This window comes from Sycon ciliatum, chromosome 5, assembly GCF_964019385.1.
Source record: "Sycon ciliatum chromosome 5, ocSycCili1.1, whole genome shotgun sequence".
Taxonomy (NCBI): Eukaryota; Metazoa; Porifera; class Calcarea; order Leucosolenida; family Sycettidae; genus Sycon; species Sycon ciliatum.
The window spans coordinates 38,735,316-38,751,532 of record NC_088647.1 but is presented as its reverse complement, the minus strand read 5'-3'; the positions used below and the strand labels follow the sequence as shown (position 1 = coordinate 38,751,532).

The 16,217-nt window shown below is 47.6% G+C and overlaps 1 protein-coding gene across 1 annotated transcript in view; it reads left to right on the top strand.

The window, feature by feature from the left end:
• Positions 1–61: 61 nt before the first annotated feature.
• Positions 62–16,217, top strand: part of LOC135818623 (ATP-dependent DNA/RNA helicase DHX36-like) — a 39,866-nt gene continuing 23,710 nt past the window's right edge. The window contains exons 1-11 of the mRNA XM_065332010.1: positions 62–1,124; positions 3,204–3,693; positions 4,762–4,913; positions 5,384–5,422; positions 5,985–6,059; positions 6,698–6,793; positions 8,196–8,272; positions 9,342–9,416; positions 11,043–11,144; positions 11,628–11,692; positions 13,286–13,367. Coding sequence (XP_065188082.1) covers positions 384–1,124; positions 3,204–3,693; positions 4,762–4,913; positions 5,384–5,422; positions 5,985–6,059; positions 6,698–6,793; positions 8,196–8,272; positions 9,342–9,416; positions 11,043–11,144; positions 11,628–11,692; positions 13,286–13,367 — 1,994 coding nt within the window. The 5' untranslated portion in view covers positions 62–383. The remainder of the gene's footprint in view (positions 1,125–3,203; positions 3,694–4,761; positions 4,914–5,383; positions 5,423–5,984; positions 6,060–6,697; positions 6,794–8,195; positions 8,273–9,341; positions 9,417–11,042; positions 11,145–11,627; positions 11,693–13,285; positions 13,368–16,217) is intronic.

Sequence of the window (16,217 nt, the reverse complement as noted above, 5' to 3'; positions counted from 1 at the left end):
TATGATCATGTCACGACCCATTCAAAACTTTTTGGATTTTCAATTTTCATTTCACAGACATTTCAGTCTTTCTGCTTATGCAGTTTCCATTTTTGGTTCGTGGGACGAGGGAGAGATCAGAATTGCCTTGTTCTGGTCTAAGTAAGTAAGTTTGTCACACTCACAGTGTAGGCATCTGTATGCTCACTGTCGACATGTCCTACCGTTCATGATCATGATGCAATTTTTATGCATCTGTATAGGATAAGATTAGATATTGAAAATCAGCAGTTTTGTAAACTGCATCACTCCTCGAAAACGTTTGAACTTGAAGCATTCGAGTGCGTGGAGCTGCAGCGACATTGTCGTGCCAGTTCTTGTCACTGCGGAAATACTACTGTTGAATGCTGAGAGTGAAATGCTTGCTTAGAGCAAGGGAAGGCTACACGACGCCCAGTAGGGCCTATTTCATCTTAGCAATGCAAGCCAGGGGCGGCGGTAGTGGAACTGGTCCACCCAGACTGGACTTGGGATTCTCCCCGTACAACAGTGGCAGTGCTGCTGCGACCAGTGCAACTAGCAGTAGTGGTTCATACAGCGCTACAGGTGCTGGTGCTGGTGCTGGTGCTCTCTCTAGCAATGCCAGCACAGCCAGTGGGTTTGGAGCGGCACGGCCCTACTCTGACATGAGCGGTTTGGACGACGGACACGGACAGTGGTTGGACGCTCCTCGGGCACGCGGGAGAAGAGGCCGTGGCAGGGGAAGAGGACGATGGCAAGATGACGACCTGGAACACGGCGGCCAATTCCGTCACCCTGGTCAGCAGCGTGGCGGTGGCCGGAGAAGAGAGGCTATGGGTCAACAGTCTGACTACTTTGACGATGGCTATGAAGAACACCGTGCCTACCCGAGGGTAGTAGACGATGGGTTTGGAAGCAGACGAGGAGGCCACAAGCACAGCGGCGGAGGTGCCAGGAGAGACGACGACGGTGCTGGTGGGTATAGTCGGGGTGGACGAGGTCGAGGACGAGGCGGTGGACACCCACCAGGACTGAAGGGACGCGAGATTGGTCTCTACTATGCTAAGCTGCACCGTGGCCGCGGAGGAGGAAAACGGGATGCCGATGGCGGGAAGAAGAAGAAAGTAAGATCTGAACCCTGTGTTTGTAAACAGTTGAACGTTGAACTAGTTCTAACTTTGCTCTATTGGTCAATAAGGGCATGTTCGATTGGTAGGATCGGGATCCAGATCAACCGGATCCACTGGATTCGCACCCTTTCGATTGGTTGAATCCGGATCCGGACCCTTTGGATTTGAATCCGGTCAACCCACCTCTGGGAGCAGGGTTGGCTGGATCCAACAGATCCAAATGTGACCTTTGTGCGTATGCGGCGGGTAAAATCATGTTTGTACACATTGTGGTACGCACACACGTGGATCGAGATACCGTAAAAGTCCGTAAATAAGTACCTGCCCGAAAGAAATACCCCTTCATTCTTTAGGGCCGGGTTCCACTGCGGCTCCGCGGCTCCGCTGCTCCGCGGCACTTGACTGCATGCAGCGGAGCAGCGCGGTTCCACTGTCACTCGCCATTCGCGGTACCGCGGTCGTGGTCCACACTTTTTGATGACGTTTCACCTGCCTGCGCGCGCGCGAAATCAAACAAATCCTCGTGTTCTGGCCTGCGCAACGAATTAAAATTTGAATTTTAAAATTCTGGCGTACAAAACAATGCAAAGTACGGGAAACAGGTCGAGCCGCAACCGCGGCTCGCAGTTTTTGGTCAAAGAATCGTAGCAAAAGCTCGCGGTGAGCCGCGGACTCGCTGCTCCAGCTCGAGCCGCGGTCACTATGGTAATGATGACGTTTCAAGCCGCGAAAGACGAGCAGCGGAGCCGCAGTGGAACCCGGCCCTTAGGCTCTGTCTGTTGAAGTCAATTCAAGCCTGATAAACATACTGCTCGAAATAAATACCGGTACGGTGCGCACATCCAGCACGTAGCATGTACATCGACATGAAAATGACTTCTCCACTACACACAAGTCAGGTCCGAAAGTTAGTTCGTGCTTGAAAGTCAGTACCCGCCCGAAAGTTAGTACGGGTGTGGTCACTAAATTCGAAAGTAAATACGTACTTATTTTACGGACTTTTACGGTACTCTTGTTGACTTTTCGTACGACGCGCGCGCGCGCGCGATGAGTACAACTTTGACCCTTTTGACCTGTGAGCGCCATTTTATTACTTCTTCAACATGGCAACAGCCAAGGTCCAAAATAAAGTGTTTGGTTGACTCTGAAGGATCCGACGGATCTGAGATCTGGATTTGGATCCCAATCCGGGCCTACCAATCAAACATGCCCCTAGAATTGAGGGGAACATTTCTTTTACAAAAAAATGTTACCAAAAAGTGGTTTTCTCTTCCTAGTTCTGTGGCCATTGCCTACATGGGCCCCAGAAACGATATCGAATGAAGTGTTGGTTGGATTGAACCCTCGACTCCAGCGTTTCCTTAATGAACATGTGTACACTGTACAACATAGCGTTATTTCCACTGCTGCCGTATTGAATTGGTAGGGGGATTTCCCCCCGATGATCAGGTGTGGCCCAACAGAACGTCGTTGTGCAACGGGATATTTTGAACCGGTGACTCCAACATTCCTTTTTACTGAGTGTATACATGGTGTAGTGTTTGTCCTGCTGCCGCCACGGGGAAGAGCGCATTTTCCCGGTTGCTCCGACACGATTCAGCAGAAGGTTGATGTGCAGCACGATATTTGACAAAACTGAACCTCATCGTAGCAACGAGTACAATGTTGAGTTGATTAACGTGAAAGTTTGAAGTTTCCTGATGTGTTGAGATGTAAGACGATATAGCAATGCTGGGAGTTTATCCTGTGCAGCTTAGCTGGGTCTTGTTGGAATCCTACAGACAGACAGACATACAGACAGGTGGAAAGGTGGACTACCATAGGATCGCCTTCTTACAGGGGTTGCGGCCTAGTGACGCTACTGGGAATTTGCCGCTGTTGCCTGTGCACCATTTGTTGAGACTTGTGTGTTGGTGTGTGTGTGTGTGTGTGTGTGTGTGTGTGTGTGTGTGTGTGTGTGTGTGTGTGTGCGTGCGTGTGTGTGTATGTGTGTGTGTGTGTATGTGTGCGTTTGCGTGCGTTTGCGTGCGTACATGCATGTCATTCTTCATCTCTTTGCTATTTCCGTGACAGCATGTCGATCAGCCTATGGCGCTGGACCACAAGACGGTCAACGAGGTTCTCCGCTCTTCCTCCGTGACTCTCAAGGGAGAGGCCATGTCGACGCCAAGAAGGCGCAGCTCCAGTCCTACTCGGACACAGTCATCACCACCGCCAGCCATTAATCTCTGGGACAGCAGCAGCGACGACGAAGAAGCGACCCGCTACTCTCCGAAAGTAGTCGCCGATAGTGATCACACGACTGCGAGTGTAGCAACGGGACCTGTCATACCGTGGCAAGAAACCTTGCTGAACGATGACGATGACGAGGAGGAGGAGGCTGTCGTAGTACCCGAAGTCGAAGTCATAGATCTTACCGACTTTGGATCTGAGGAGATCGTAGATGACCTTGGGGAGAGCATGAAGGAGGAGAGTTTCAAGATTGAAATCGAGGAGCCAGATTATGATAAAGAAATCCAAGCTATGTGCGGTGATGAGTCGGCTAAGGATGGTAACACCACAGGTAGGTGGATAATGTCTATCTTGGTCTGTTGCATCGATCGACCAGTAGGGGGGACTTCCCCTATTGCGCAGAACTCCTGTCTTTCACAGAAGTGCTGAACGTGTGAGCTTCGTCTAGTTTTTTGTTTGTTTGGAGACCGCTCCCCCTCCCACTCCTTTGGCACCTAGCTGTCTCTTGTTAGCCTCCTCTTGCGTTCCTACTCTGAACATTTTGAGGGAAATCATTTGGTAGCTGGTCACACACCACGGCTTGGCATACGTGTGTGTGTGTGTGTGTGTGTGTGTGTGTGTGTATGTGTGTGTGTGTGTGTGTGTGTGCGTGCGTGCGTGCGTGCGTGCGTGCGTGCGTGCGTGTGTGTGTGTGTGTGTGTGTGTGTGTGTGTGTGTGTGTGTGTGTGTGTGCACACTTAGTGTTGTATTGGCACATGTAGTGTTGTATTGGCACATGTAGTGACTGTGTTCTGTGCATATGTATGCTATTTCTACATGACACATGTGTCTGTACACTGTCCCTTGTTCATTGATAGTTGACACCGTGTGTCTGTACACTGTCCCTTGTTCATTGATAGTTGACACTGTGTGTCTGTACATTGTCCCTTGTTCATTGATAGTTGACACCGTGTGTCTGTACACTGTCCCTTGTTCATTGATAGTTGACACCGTGTGTCTGTACACCGTCCCTTGTTCATTGATAGTTGACACCGTGTGTCTGTACACTGTCCCTTGTTCATTGATAGTTGACACCGTGTGTCTGTACATTGTCCCTTGTTCATTGATAGTTGACACCGTGTGTCTGTACACCGTCCCTTGTTCATTGATAGTTGACACCGTGTGTCTGTACACTGTCCCTTGTTCATTGATAGTTGACACCGTGTGTCTGTACATTGTCCCTTGTTCATTGATAGTTGACACCGTGTGTCTGTACACTGTCCCTTGTTCATTGATAGTTGACACCGTGTGACTGTCGACATGAGTATTACTTCTCAAACAGTCTCCTTAAAGTGCTAACATCCAAGCCAGTTGTCAGGTAAACCGACTGTGTTTATATGTGTATGTGTGTTGTTGGTAGGGGCTGCGAGCGATGGGCGACAGTCTCCACGAAGTGGTTACGGCCAATGGGGCCGCTCGATGGATATTCGCATTGGTAACGAAGCCCTTGACGAGACACTGAAGCAGGAACTGCTGGCCAAACAGACTACACGGGCCTATTTGAACTTGCGGGTACGTACAATGTACTAGTAATTGTCATTGGCACTTTCACACACGTGTTGTCTCGGTCATGTTCCGACAGCCTTTGTCAGCTGATGGTACGTGGCTTGGTCTAGATTGTACCAGATATGAGCCTAACCCTGTACTCAACAACTGCCTGGATGCGATAGGGAACACATGATAACATGCGAGTGGGTCGTAATGGAGCATTTGCTGACAGATCATGGGATGATGGCATTAGCCAGCATAGTGTATGGTACTGGATATTGCATTGCAATGCTCCTGCAAATAGTACAAGAATGCCACATTGTAGCATGTATTTCGAATTTAATGTAACATACACGTATGTTTGTGTTTACTGGTAGATGTTGGGTTTCTTCCCGCATACACCGTTTTATAGCCGCACACATGCATGCGTGTTTGTGTGCGCGTGTGTGTGTATGCTCGTGTGTGTGTGTGTGTGTGTCCGTCCCTTCTGATAGGCTACTCGTCATAAGCTGCCAACCCACGCTGCTCGAGAGGTAAGTCCTACATGTAGATTCATTGTCACGTCTTTACTGGAGATGGCCACTCGTACCGGTGCCTTTTCTCCGTGTAGTACAGTTGCGCTCACTGGAATCCGACCCAAAGTGCAAAACTGGCACACTGGACCAGCCAATCGATTACAATACTGTACTTGGTATTAGATAACCCTAGTTAAAATAGCTACTATTGTTTATGACTATCAAGAAAACATCGAGGAGAGAGTTTGACAAGCAGCAGCAGCAGCAGCAGCTGGGCATTGACTTGCTGGTGCATTGCTGCTGCAATATCTCCAGTGCTTGAGATCTTTGCTATTATTCTCTTCATGCTCTCTCTCTGTCTCTCGGCTCTCTGATACGTTCTTGTCACTATGCATCATGTGTGTTGTTGTTGCTGTTGTTGCTGTTGTTGTTGTTGCTGTTGTTGTTGTTGTTGTTGTTGTTGTTGTTGTTGTTGTTGTTGTTGTTGTTGTTGTTGTTGTTGTTGTTGTTGTTGTTGTTGTTGTTGTTGTTGTTGTTGTTGTTGTTGTTGTTGTTGTCGTCGTTGTTGTCGTTATTGTAGAAACTGCTGGAGACCATTCGTAACAATCAGATCAGTGTTGTTAGCGGTGACACTGGCTGTGGAAAGACCACTCAGGTACAGTACTGTGTCTTATCAAAGCGGTCTCTCTCTCTCTCTCTCTCTCTCTCTCTCTCTCTCTCTCTCTCTCTCTCTCTCTCTCTCTCTCTCTCTCTCTCCGTTGTTGTTGTACATGTACAATGAATGAATGATTTGTGAAATAGTCTACATGTTTACATTGCCCTTGCCGACTCAGCGAGCCAGCCAGCTGCCCTATCAGTTGATGATAACACTATGGAGTTGCTCTGTCTAGTTCATTACGTTGCCCCAGTACCCACTATGTCATGCATGTAGTCTGTAACCTGCTGTGCACTTGCAGCTAATACTGATGTGGCCTGCGACAGGCAACACCTCGCTTGTTCTAACTATGTAACTCTGTATTTTAACTTGGATCAGTGGTTGTACTGAGAAATGCCCAGGGGAATGAGGAATGCCTGGATGAACCCCGGCGTAGTGCTGTCTGTTGGTTGGCTCGTATAATAATGTGTGTGTACGTGTGTGTGTGTGTACGTGTGTGTGTGTGTGTACGTGTGTGTGTACATGTGTGTGGGTGTGTACGTGTGTATATGTGTGTGTACGTGTGTGTGTGTGTGTACGTGTGTGTGTGTACGTGCGTGTGTGTGTACGTGCGTGTGTGTATGCGTGTGTGTTTGTAGCTTTGTCAGTATATTCTGGATGATGCTATCCTGAATGGCAAAGGATCTCAATGTAACGTCATCTGCACACAGCCAAGGAGAATCAGTGCAATCTCTGTAAGTACATGTAACATGCTGTGTGGAAGTGTGTACCATCTACTAGTACCGTAAAGTACCGCGAGAGCGCCCCGTCTCGCGAGAGCGCCCCACCTTGATATTACAGCCAGAGAAAGGAAAATCGTATGGCAGAGTGCAACGAAGTTTGTACGATGTGAGAACCTTGTGTACTAAGGTCACGCTTGGCAGGGTTTTGTGTGGAGCTTGTGTCCGCGCGAAGGTACGGATTGACTGCAAAACGTGCGATATGTGTACAAGGTTCATGTCGTATGACCTACAGACAGCAGACCACCTCCACAATACGACCACGAAAGGATGAGATGGTGGGGCGCTCTGGCGGTACTTTACGCTACAGGTATATGGGTAGTGAGTACGATCCTGTGTAACTAATTACTTGGAACAGTGCTGCCTGCCATATTTGGGAACAGTGCTGGCTGGCGTATTTGAGAGTAATGTGCAGTGTGCCATGTAGAACAGCTGTCTGATCACCATCCTGTTGTTGTCTGCAAGCATCGTGTGGTCTTGTCGGGTTACATGAAAAGACTATTACTATTACAACTTGCTGTATTGGAATCATATGATGGGCATGTATTGGAATCATATGATGGGCATGTATTGGAATCATATGATGGGCATGTATTGGAATCTTAAATCTTTTTTTACACAGCTAAAATGTTAGTACAGTCAAACCTGGTTAGGACGAACTTCAAGGGACTGAACAAATTTGTTTGTCTTATCGGGAGTTCTTCTTATCCAGATCTGACAAAAAATCGATATGCATATCAGATGGATTGTATTTACGTGAAGGTGCATGCTGTGGTACATGGGAAGCATGTTATTCTTAGCATAAGCCAGAAACAGGTAAGTACAATGACACAGTGCAATGAATCACGACTGTGTCGAAAGTTCGTACAACGCACTGATTGATTTGTTCAAAACACGCTTGAAAACAATTTGCACTGTACGTACAATATGACCTCGACTATTGAAAAAAAGAAGAAGAAAAAAGGCAGCCAGCGCACGCGCACGCTCGTGGACCGAAAGTTCGTACTACATGTACATGACCACACTGACTTTGTTCAAATCACACTTGAAAATAGTTCGTCTTCGCGAAAGTTCGCTGTACAGAAGTTCGTCGTAAACGAATAATTTTGACTTGAATTGATGCCTGGCCAACCATAGGATTGGCCATAGTTCGTACTAATGGAAAGTTCGCCGTATCAGTGTTCGTACTAACGAGGTTTGACTCTAGTATGCTGTGTGTAGCCATTCAATTGTCTATTTGATTATGCTCTCAGGGCTGATGGACCTTGTCAGCATGCTGAAGCATGCACAACATTTGTGTATGTGTGTACGTGTGTGTACGTGTACGTGTGTGTACATGCGTGTATGCTTGGCGTAGGTTGCTAATCGTGTTGCCGAGGAGCGTTGTGACCCAGTCGGTGGTGCCAGTGTTGGATATCAGATTCGTCTTGACAGGTTTGTCACCGCTATGCACCCACCATGTTTGTTGCAGCATTGTATAGATGTGTTCCCTGTAGCTACGTAGCACATTCCCAGATTATGCTGGTATCCAGCCTTGGATCTATGCGACCATGGCATGTCCAGCCTTGGGTCTATGCAGCCAGGGCATATCCAGCCTTGGGTCTATGGAGCCAGGGTATATCCAGCCTTGGGTCTATGCAGCCAGGGCATATTCAGCCTTGGGTCTATGCAGCATATCCAGCCTTGGGTCTATGCAGCCAGGGCATATCCAGCTTTGGGTCTATGCAGCCAGGGCACGCCCACTCAATGGTCTATGCAGCCAGAGCATGTCCAGCCTTGGGTCTATGCAGCCAGGGCACGCCCACTCAATGGTCTATGCAGCCAGGGCATGTCCAGCCTTGGGTCTATGCAGCCAGGGCACGCCCACTCAATGGTCTATGCAGCCAGGGCATGTCCAGCCGTGAGTCTAAGCTACTTTGAAGACACTACACCATACCTCAGTGGTTAGAGCATCACTGGCTCATCGGGAAGGTCCCTGGAATGAGTCTTGGTGTAATGATATTGATACTGTGATAATGTTGAGTCACCTCCACCATTACACTGCGCTCTTAGCCAACTAGACCCGTCACCTCCACCATTACACTGCGCTCTTAGCCAACTAGACCCGTCACCTCCACCATTACACTGCGCTCTTAGCCGACTAGACCCGTCACCTCCACCATTACATTGCGCTCTTAGCCGACTAGACCCGTCACCTCCACCATTACACTGCGCTCTTAGCCGACTAGACCCTCCTGCACACAACCATCACAACTCCACCGTTACACTGCGCTCTTAGCCGACTAGACCCTCCTGCACACAACCATCACAACTTCGAGGACACTTCAGACAGCTGTTTCACTAATACGTATTCAATGGCCGAGCGCTCTGTCGCACCCTGTAATAATATGATACTGTGATAGTGAATTGTTTCCCCAGACGTTTCCCCTGTTTTCATTCCCTTCAAACTGATGAATGTGTTTTGTTGGTATTTTCATTTTGACTACATTGTATGTCTGTATAGTGCACTGCCGCGGGAGAGAGGTAGTATCACATACTGCACTACCGGTGTTGTTCTCAGATGGCTCATTTCAGACTCGTAAGTAGCATGTTGCTTAGTATGACAAGCATCAGTTTGGTTGATAAATATGGTGGTAAACACACGCCTGCCCACACACGCTCTCTAAGCTGCAAAGTTCTAGCACAGAGCTCTCCTTCTCACCACCACCACCATCAGTTCGTGCCTGGCGCCTAGTCGATGCATGGTTGGCGACACTTCATTCTCCCAAGCATCAGTTTGGGTATGTGTTACAGTATAACCTGTCTTCAGACGACCACTCATGGGACCTGCAAAACGTGGTCTCTGTTACCAGGTGGTCTCCTTATCCAGGGTCATTCTACTGGATATAAGTAGCATCCCTTGGCCTGGTTTCAGTGGTCTTCTTGGACAGGTGGTCACCTTATCCGAGTGGTCTTCTTGGACACGTGGTCTCCTTGTCAGGTTTTACTGTATGAGAAACTGTCTACTACCGTCACATGATATTGAAGATTATAAGCATTCGAAAAGTGTGATGACTGAGCACAAAACTAACTGCCTACTGAGACATTCAATGACCTGACACCTAGCTCTAACACATGTCCGAGTTCAATCAGTTTATTGTGAGGTGATTTCCCTCATTTTGCCAGCTAGCTTGGGACAGCCATTCTTGATAAAATCCAGCGGCTGAGTAAAGAGAAGCCATTGCCCTATGTCCTTTCATGGCCCTATATTCATATGGGCTGTGCCTGGCTAACTTTTGATTTCACGATGCACGGCTGTAGGATTTGGTATTGCTAGTAGTACCCTTGTTGTGTAGGATTTGGTATTGCTAGTAGTACCCTTGGTCTGTAGGATTTGATATTGCTAGTAGTGCCCTTGTTGTGTAGGATTTGTTATTGCTAGTAGTGCCCTTGTTGTGTAGGATTTGGTATTGCTAGTAGTGCCCTTGTTGTGTAGGATTTGATATTGCTAGTAGTGCCCTTGTTGTGTAGGATTTGTTATTGCTAGTAGTGCCCTTGTTGTGTAGGATTTGATATTGCTAGTAGTGCCCTTGTTGTGTAGGATTTGATATTGCTAGTAGTGCCCTTGTTGTGTAGGATTTGATATTGCTAGTAGTGCCCTTGTTGTGTAGGATTTGGTATTGCTAGTAGTACCCTTGTTGTGTAGGATTTGGTATTGCTAGTAGTGCCCTTGTTGTGTAGGATTTGATATTGCTAGTAGTACCCTTGTTGTGTGGTGTGACGATGGAAATGTTACTTTTGAACGGGTGCAGCACCGTGAATGATGTTGTGCAGCTGAGAAATTTGCGTTGCAAAACTTGTACTAGTTCCTACCTGTGAGTAGGGCCAATGACGTACTGTAAAAGCAGAAATTTCTGTAAAAGCGGAAATTTTCGGTGGTGTAATAATTTCGGTATTCTCCAAAATCGGCAGTTCGGTGGAGGGAAATTTTCGGTAAACCCGCTTTCCAGGTAAGTGTACTGGTACTATACCGAAATTTTCGTTGCGTTTTATTTTCGGTAAAAATTTCAGCACCGAAGTTACCGAAAATAAAACACCGTCGAAAATGTCTGCTTTTACAGTATCCCGGGTGTGGCTCTGTGTGTGTATGTGTATATGTGTGTATGTGTGTATGTGTATATGTGTGCGTGCCTACATCCGTGTGTGCATGTCTGTGCTTTTACAGAACTCTTCAACGGTGCAGCCATCTAGTGTTGGATGAGATCCACGAGAGAAACATCAACTCAGACTTTCTCATGATCATCATCAAGCAGTTATTACCACGCCGGTGAGAAATCAGGATAGTTTGACTAGAAAAGTGCTCTTCCATCTTGGGTTCCAGTTGTCCTGTCAGGGACCAATGATCGCCTTCAGGGCCGGTGCCACTGGTATGACAGGTACGGCCATGGTCGTACCAGTTTTGACATAGCTTGTTCACTATCATCGCTTCAGCGATGGGTATGAGTATGTGTGTATGTGTGTCTCTCTTTCTCTCTTCATCTCTCTCTCTCTCTCTCTCTCTCTCTCTCTCTCTCTCTCTCTCTCTCTCTCTCTCTCTCTCTCTCTCTCTCTCTCTCTCTCTCTCTCTCTCTCTCTCTCTCTCTCTCTCTCTCTCTCTCTCTCTCTCTCTCTCTCTCTCTCTCTCTCTCTCTCTCTCTCTCTCTCTCTCTCTCTCTCTCTCTCTCTCTCTCTCTCTCTCTCTCTCTCTCTCTCTCTCTCTCTCTCTCTCTCTCTCTCTCTCTCTCTCTCTCTCTCTCTCTCTCTCTCTCAGGCCTGACCTGAAGCTGGTGTTGATGAGTGCCACTCTAAATCAAGAACTGTTTTCACAGTACTTCTGTAAGTAACATCAAAAGTACAAGTGTGCATAACCCCCAAGACTGGTCAAGAGTGTGCATAACCCCCAAGACTGGTCAAGAGTATGCATAACCCCCAAGTCTGGCCAAGAGTGTGCATAACCCCCAAGACTGGTCAAGAGTGTGCATAACCCCCAAGACTGGTCAAGAGTGTGCATAACCCCCAAGACTGGTCAAGAGTGTACATAACCCCCAAGACTGGTCAAGAGTGTGCATAACCCCCAAGACTGGTCAAGAGTGTGCATAACCCCCAGGACTGGTCAAGAGTGTGCATAACCCCCAAGACTGATCAAGAGTGTGCATAACCCCCAAGACTGGTCAAGAGTGTGCATAACCCCCAAGACTGGTCAAGAGTGTGCATAACCCCCAAGACTGATCAAGAGTGTGCATAACCCCCAAGACTGGTCAAGAGTGTGCATAACCCCCAAGACTGGCCAAGCGTGTGCAACTCCCGCATACAGTGCTCTCCCAACAGAATGTTTCAAGTTGACTGCATTTTAATTTGCTCCATTCTCAACCCGTAATCACCATGCGCTCTCTGCCGAACCAATGTACGAAGCATAAAACACACCAGCACAGCAAGGACACTTCCATTGACAGATACTTGTTACGCCTCCAGACAGCTGTTCCCCTCCTGTTTCGCTCCTTTGAGCTCATCAGTAGAGGATGATAGTGGTGTAATGGTGTTATGCAGCTCACCCGAGGCCGAGGGATTTTTCTGACATTTGTACTGAGTGTCAATGCATCACACGTGTTTCCTTTCACTAGTTTGTTCAGGATCAAATGGGGAAATCATTTGTTCAGCACAGCTCCAGGTTACGTGTGATCATACGTGTACAATGTGCATTGCATAATAATTAAAAGAGGCGTCAACTTGACATTCTGTCAGGGCAGCACTGATAGTGGAGTTCCACATTCTTGGGGTTTACTAGTAGTAGTTTGTATTCACACCTGATGGTCTGGCGGGTGAAAGTGTCACATTGTTCTTGGGCTTGACAGCTATCTGCTTGGCTGTTGAACGACTTACCAAACGGCAATATTCAAACGGGTCACATGCCCGGGTGGTTACAGGTGCTTCTTTCTTGATCTGGGAGTAGCTGCTCAGACTGCTGGAGGAGAAATCGAATCGCTCCGTGATGTATTTTGAGTCCAGTCTGTTTGTGTCCACGCACTCTGTATTTTGAGTCCAGTCTGTTTGTGTCCACGCACTCTGTATTTTGAGTCCAGTCTGTTTGTGTCCACGCACTCTGTATTTTGAGTCCAGTCTGTTTGTGTCCACGCACTCTGTATTTTGTGAATAGTCAACCCAAAGCTTATAATTATATCCTTTTGTTGGTCCATTTTCTTTCAGTCACGAGATTCCATTGATGAATGTGACAAGAAAACGTTCTGGAAACAAAACCTGTGCTGCTTTGTTGTTTGACATGAGCGCGAGTTTAATTTTGTTCATAGCTATTTTACTCTGTATTTTCTGCTTTATTCATGTGTGTGCGCGTGTGCATGTGTATGTGTGTGTGTGCATGTGTATGTGTGTGTGTGCGTGTGTATGTGTGTGCGTGTGCGTACGTGTGTGCAGACAACTGTCCCAGTGTCCATGTACCTGGGACTGCATTCCCAGTGCAGGAGTACATGCTGGAAGATGTGGTGGAAATGACCAAGTAAGTCCCCGTCTTTCAAACCCTCTATGCACCCCCCCCCCCAAAACCCTCTATGCACCCCCCAAAACCCTCTATGCACCCCCCAAACCCTCCATGAACCCCCCAAAAAAATTATGGTTCGCGTCAGGCTTGGCTAGAGGCCGAGTTTTCCGCATCCGTTGGAACGCCACCACCCTTCAAGAATCAATGCATACCCAAGCAGTTCATTATAATTTATAATCGTACCTTCAAGGGACATAACAATCTGTGCTTTGTTGCCCAAGTAGTAAAGCAGCTTTAGGAGCTGTATCTGCGCCTTGATCTTTGCTGGGTGGTGGTGTTGCTAGGGATCTTTGCAGGGTGGTGGTGTTGCTAGGGATCTTTGCAGGGTGGTGGTGTTGCTAGGGATCTTTGCAGGGTGGTGGTGTTGCTAGGGATCTTTGCTGGGTGGTGGTGTTGCTAGGGATCTTTGCAGGGTGGTGGTGTTGCTAGGGATCTTTGCAGGGTGGTGGTGTTGCTAGGGATCTTTGCAGGGTGGTGGTGTTCCTAGTGTTGCAAAAGAAGGATCCACGAGCGGGATTCGAACCCAGCACCCCTGTCTTTCCGGGACAGTGCCCTACCGATTAGGCTACCGGGGATCACACACACTCATGGGTCCTTCTTGCTACACTAGGGATCTTTGCAGGGTGGTGGTGTTGCTAGGGATCTTTGCAGGGTGGTGGTGTTGCTAGGGATCTTTACAGGGTGGTGGTGTTCCTAGGGATGCTGAAAACTCAGTCTAACTCAGGCTAACATGAGCTGTGAAATGTAGTTATGTAATAGCCCAGCTACTTGTTCTCAAAGGGTAACCAGCAGCTTTCGGCCTGTTCATCAATAAAGTAATTCCATCTCCACCAAACGCGCTCTCTGGTCGACCTCACACACCAGCAACATGACTACAAGCTGTAGATACTGACAGATATTTTCCCCAGGTACTTTATATCCATAGTCAAATGAATGGTATAGTGTAGTGTAGGATCCTCAAAAATAGTATGTTATGAGTATAACCATATCCATAAAGTGTGAACCGTACCGTTCGGCTGTTCAAGAATGCAACAATCTCTCTCCTTCTCTTCTCCTCCATGCGCTTCATACCTTCATTGTTTGTAATTATTGGTATGTGTAATGGCTACCGAGGCCGGGTAGTCCTGTATTGGCTGAGCTAGTGTATGGAGGAGAAGAGCCGGGTAGTCCTGTATTGGCTGAGCTAGTGTATGGAGGAGAAGAGCCGGGTAGTCATGTATTGGCTGAGCTAGTGTAAGGAGGAGAAGAGCCGGGTAGTCCTGTATTGGCTGAGCTAGTGTATGGAGGAGAAGAGCCGGGTAGTCCTGTATTGGCTGAGCTAGTGTATGGAGGAGAAGAGCCGGGTAGTCATGTATTGGCTGAGCTAGTGTAAGGAGGAGAAGAGCCGGGTAGTCCTGTATTGGCTGAGCTAGTGTATGGAGGAGAAGAGCCGGGTAGTCCTGTATTGGCTGAGCTAGTGTATGGAGGAGAAGAGCCGGGTAGTCCTGTATTGGCTGAGCTAGTGTATGGAGGAGAAGAGCCGGGTAGTCCTGTATTGGCTGAGCTAGTGTATGGAGGAGAAGAGCCGGGTAGTCCTGTATTGGCTGAGCTAGTGTATGGAGGAGAAGAGCCGGGTAGTCATGTATTGGCTGAGCTAGTGTATGGAGGAGAAGAGCCGGGTAGTCCTGTATTGGCTGAGCTAGTGTATGGAGGAGAAGAGCCGGGTAGTCCTGTATTGGCTGAGCTAGTGTATGGAGGAGAAGAGCCGGGTAGTCATGTATTGGCTGAGCTAGTGTATGGAGGAGAAGAGGAGGAGAGAATGTTGTTACAGTCAGACCTCGCTTATCCGGTCCTCTTTTATCCCCGGTTATCCTGTTCCCTCGCCTATCCGGATAATTTTTGCGATGTGTGCGGTTAAGTGAGGTCTGACTGGATATCCATGGTATGTTATATCCATGGTATGTTATATCCATGGTATGTTATATCCATGGTATGTTATATCCGTGGTATAATTACATCTATGGTATGTTATACAGTCAGACCTCGCATAACCGCACACATCCGTTTTCCACAAAAATATCCGGATAGGCGAGGGAACCGGATAATCGAACACACATACTGTATGTAAGCATGGCATATGCTGTACATTTGTAACCAACTATTTTCTTCCGGATGGCGAGGGATCCGGATAAACGAGGACCGGATAAGCGAGGTCTGACTGTATCCATGGTATGTTATATCCATGGTATGTTATATCTATGGTATGTTACATCTATGGTATGTTATATCCATGGTATGTTATATCCATGGTATGTTATATCTATGGTATGTTACATCTATGGTATGTTATATCCATGGGATGTTATATCCATGGTATGTTCTAGCCATGGTACTTTAGGCTGAACTGCTTCAATGTCCTTTCTCAGAGCAGCAGTATACACTATACAGTGTGTAGTACTGCTGAGGATCTAGACGTAGATTTCAAATGTGAAGAGTGAGAATGAACTTGAAGTAATTATGCAGTACACTCTCGCTCTCTGCGTGAGCTTTGCCTTAGAGACCGTGTCTAGACTACAGTTTAAGCTTGTCCAACCCTGAAACTCCAAGCTACAACAAATTTCTAGTAGCCCCTGCCTTCCTTTGTACACATCGTGTGAAGACTGAAGACCTGACCCAGTGCTATGAAGGTGCACATTGAGGAGCAGAGGTACATGTAGCGCTAGGTACCGTGCGCTGCTCTTGGACAGTGCGTATGTTTGATCGCTCAAGCTGTACGCGGGGTCGTCTTGTTCCCTTGATCAACTCGGCTATTGGGGGTATCTCAAGGTC